The 916-nt window shown below is 47.7% G+C and overlaps 1 protein-coding gene across 1 annotated transcript; it reads left to right on the plus strand.

Moving 5' to 3' along the window:
* The first annotated feature begins 249 nt into the window (after positions 1-249).
* LOC137949413 (uncharacterized) lies at positions 250-648 on the plus strand. The gene has a single exon (XM_068795473.1). The coding sequence runs from the start codon at positions 250-252 to the stop codon at positions 646-648; it is 399 nt and encodes a 132-aa protein (XP_068651574.1).
* The last annotated feature ends 268 nt before the right edge of the window (positions 649-916 follow it).

Raw genomic sequence — 916 nt, forward strand, 5'->3', positions numbered from 1 at the left:
CGGAAGGTAGATCATGGCACAAAACCAGTCAGAGGGTAAAACCGTAAATTGACTTATCTTGATCTGCTGTCTGCTTCGCAATAAGAAATCCATTCTCTTTCCCGCGCGGTTCAGTCTTTACCGCTAAACCTCAAACCTTGGCGCCAAAAACTGCGCGCCAGTTCCTACCTTCCTGAGTAATGGAACTATTTATCATCACAAGAAATCTATTTTCTTTTATGTTCGAGAACGGTCCAATTTACCGCGAGGATGGTAGTTTCTTTGGGTCGAGGAAAGTTTTACGGGAGCAGTCTGCCGAGGCCGCGCTTCTACACGGACGTGACGCTGAATGAGGAGAGAATAGATCCGCCGTTGCCAGTCATGGAGCCGCTTCTTTCATGGGCAAGGGAGGCTCACTGGTCTATGGGCGGTCTCAGCTATAAACGCTGCCGCCTCCAGGGCAAGATAGAAGGCAACATCACAAAGCTTAGAAAACAACAAGAGAAGGTGAATCATGAGTCCAAGTGGCGAGCCTCTCGCCGAGCTTCAATGCGTGACGAGCACGAGGAAGAACCTCTTGAAGATGATGCTTTCGGGGCAACAAGGGCAGAAAGCGCCTCTGTGCAAACTGGGGATGATGTGTTAGGAAAATCTGCTTCCCCAAACTAAGTAAATGTTGCACTGAGGAGGTTATCAAAGAGAGGTAAATGTAAAATGTGAGATGAGTCTCCCTGATCTGCTACTTCTCCTAGCACAAAGGGCTGGAGTTTCGAGAGATCTGTTTCCCTCTCATCCTTCTGGTGAAAGGAGGGGCTCTCCCCTCTCGGCTAAAACTAACTATTTAAGGAGCATTGACATACAGCACAGAGGTTTTCATTCATAGTACCGTTACTGACTCGTTTCAAACCCTTGTTTTAGTTTCCTCTTACGCGATGTT

The sequence above is a fragment of the Aristolochia californica genome, unplaced genomic scaffold, assembly GCF_029961685.1.
Source record: "Aristolochia californica isolate CCGP_79_NKW_82.1479 unplaced genomic scaffold, dmAriCali1.0.hap1 SCAF_14, whole genome shotgun sequence".
Classification (NCBI taxonomy): Eukaryota; Viridiplantae; Streptophyta; class Magnoliopsida; order Piperales; family Aristolochiaceae; genus Aristolochia; species Aristolochia californica.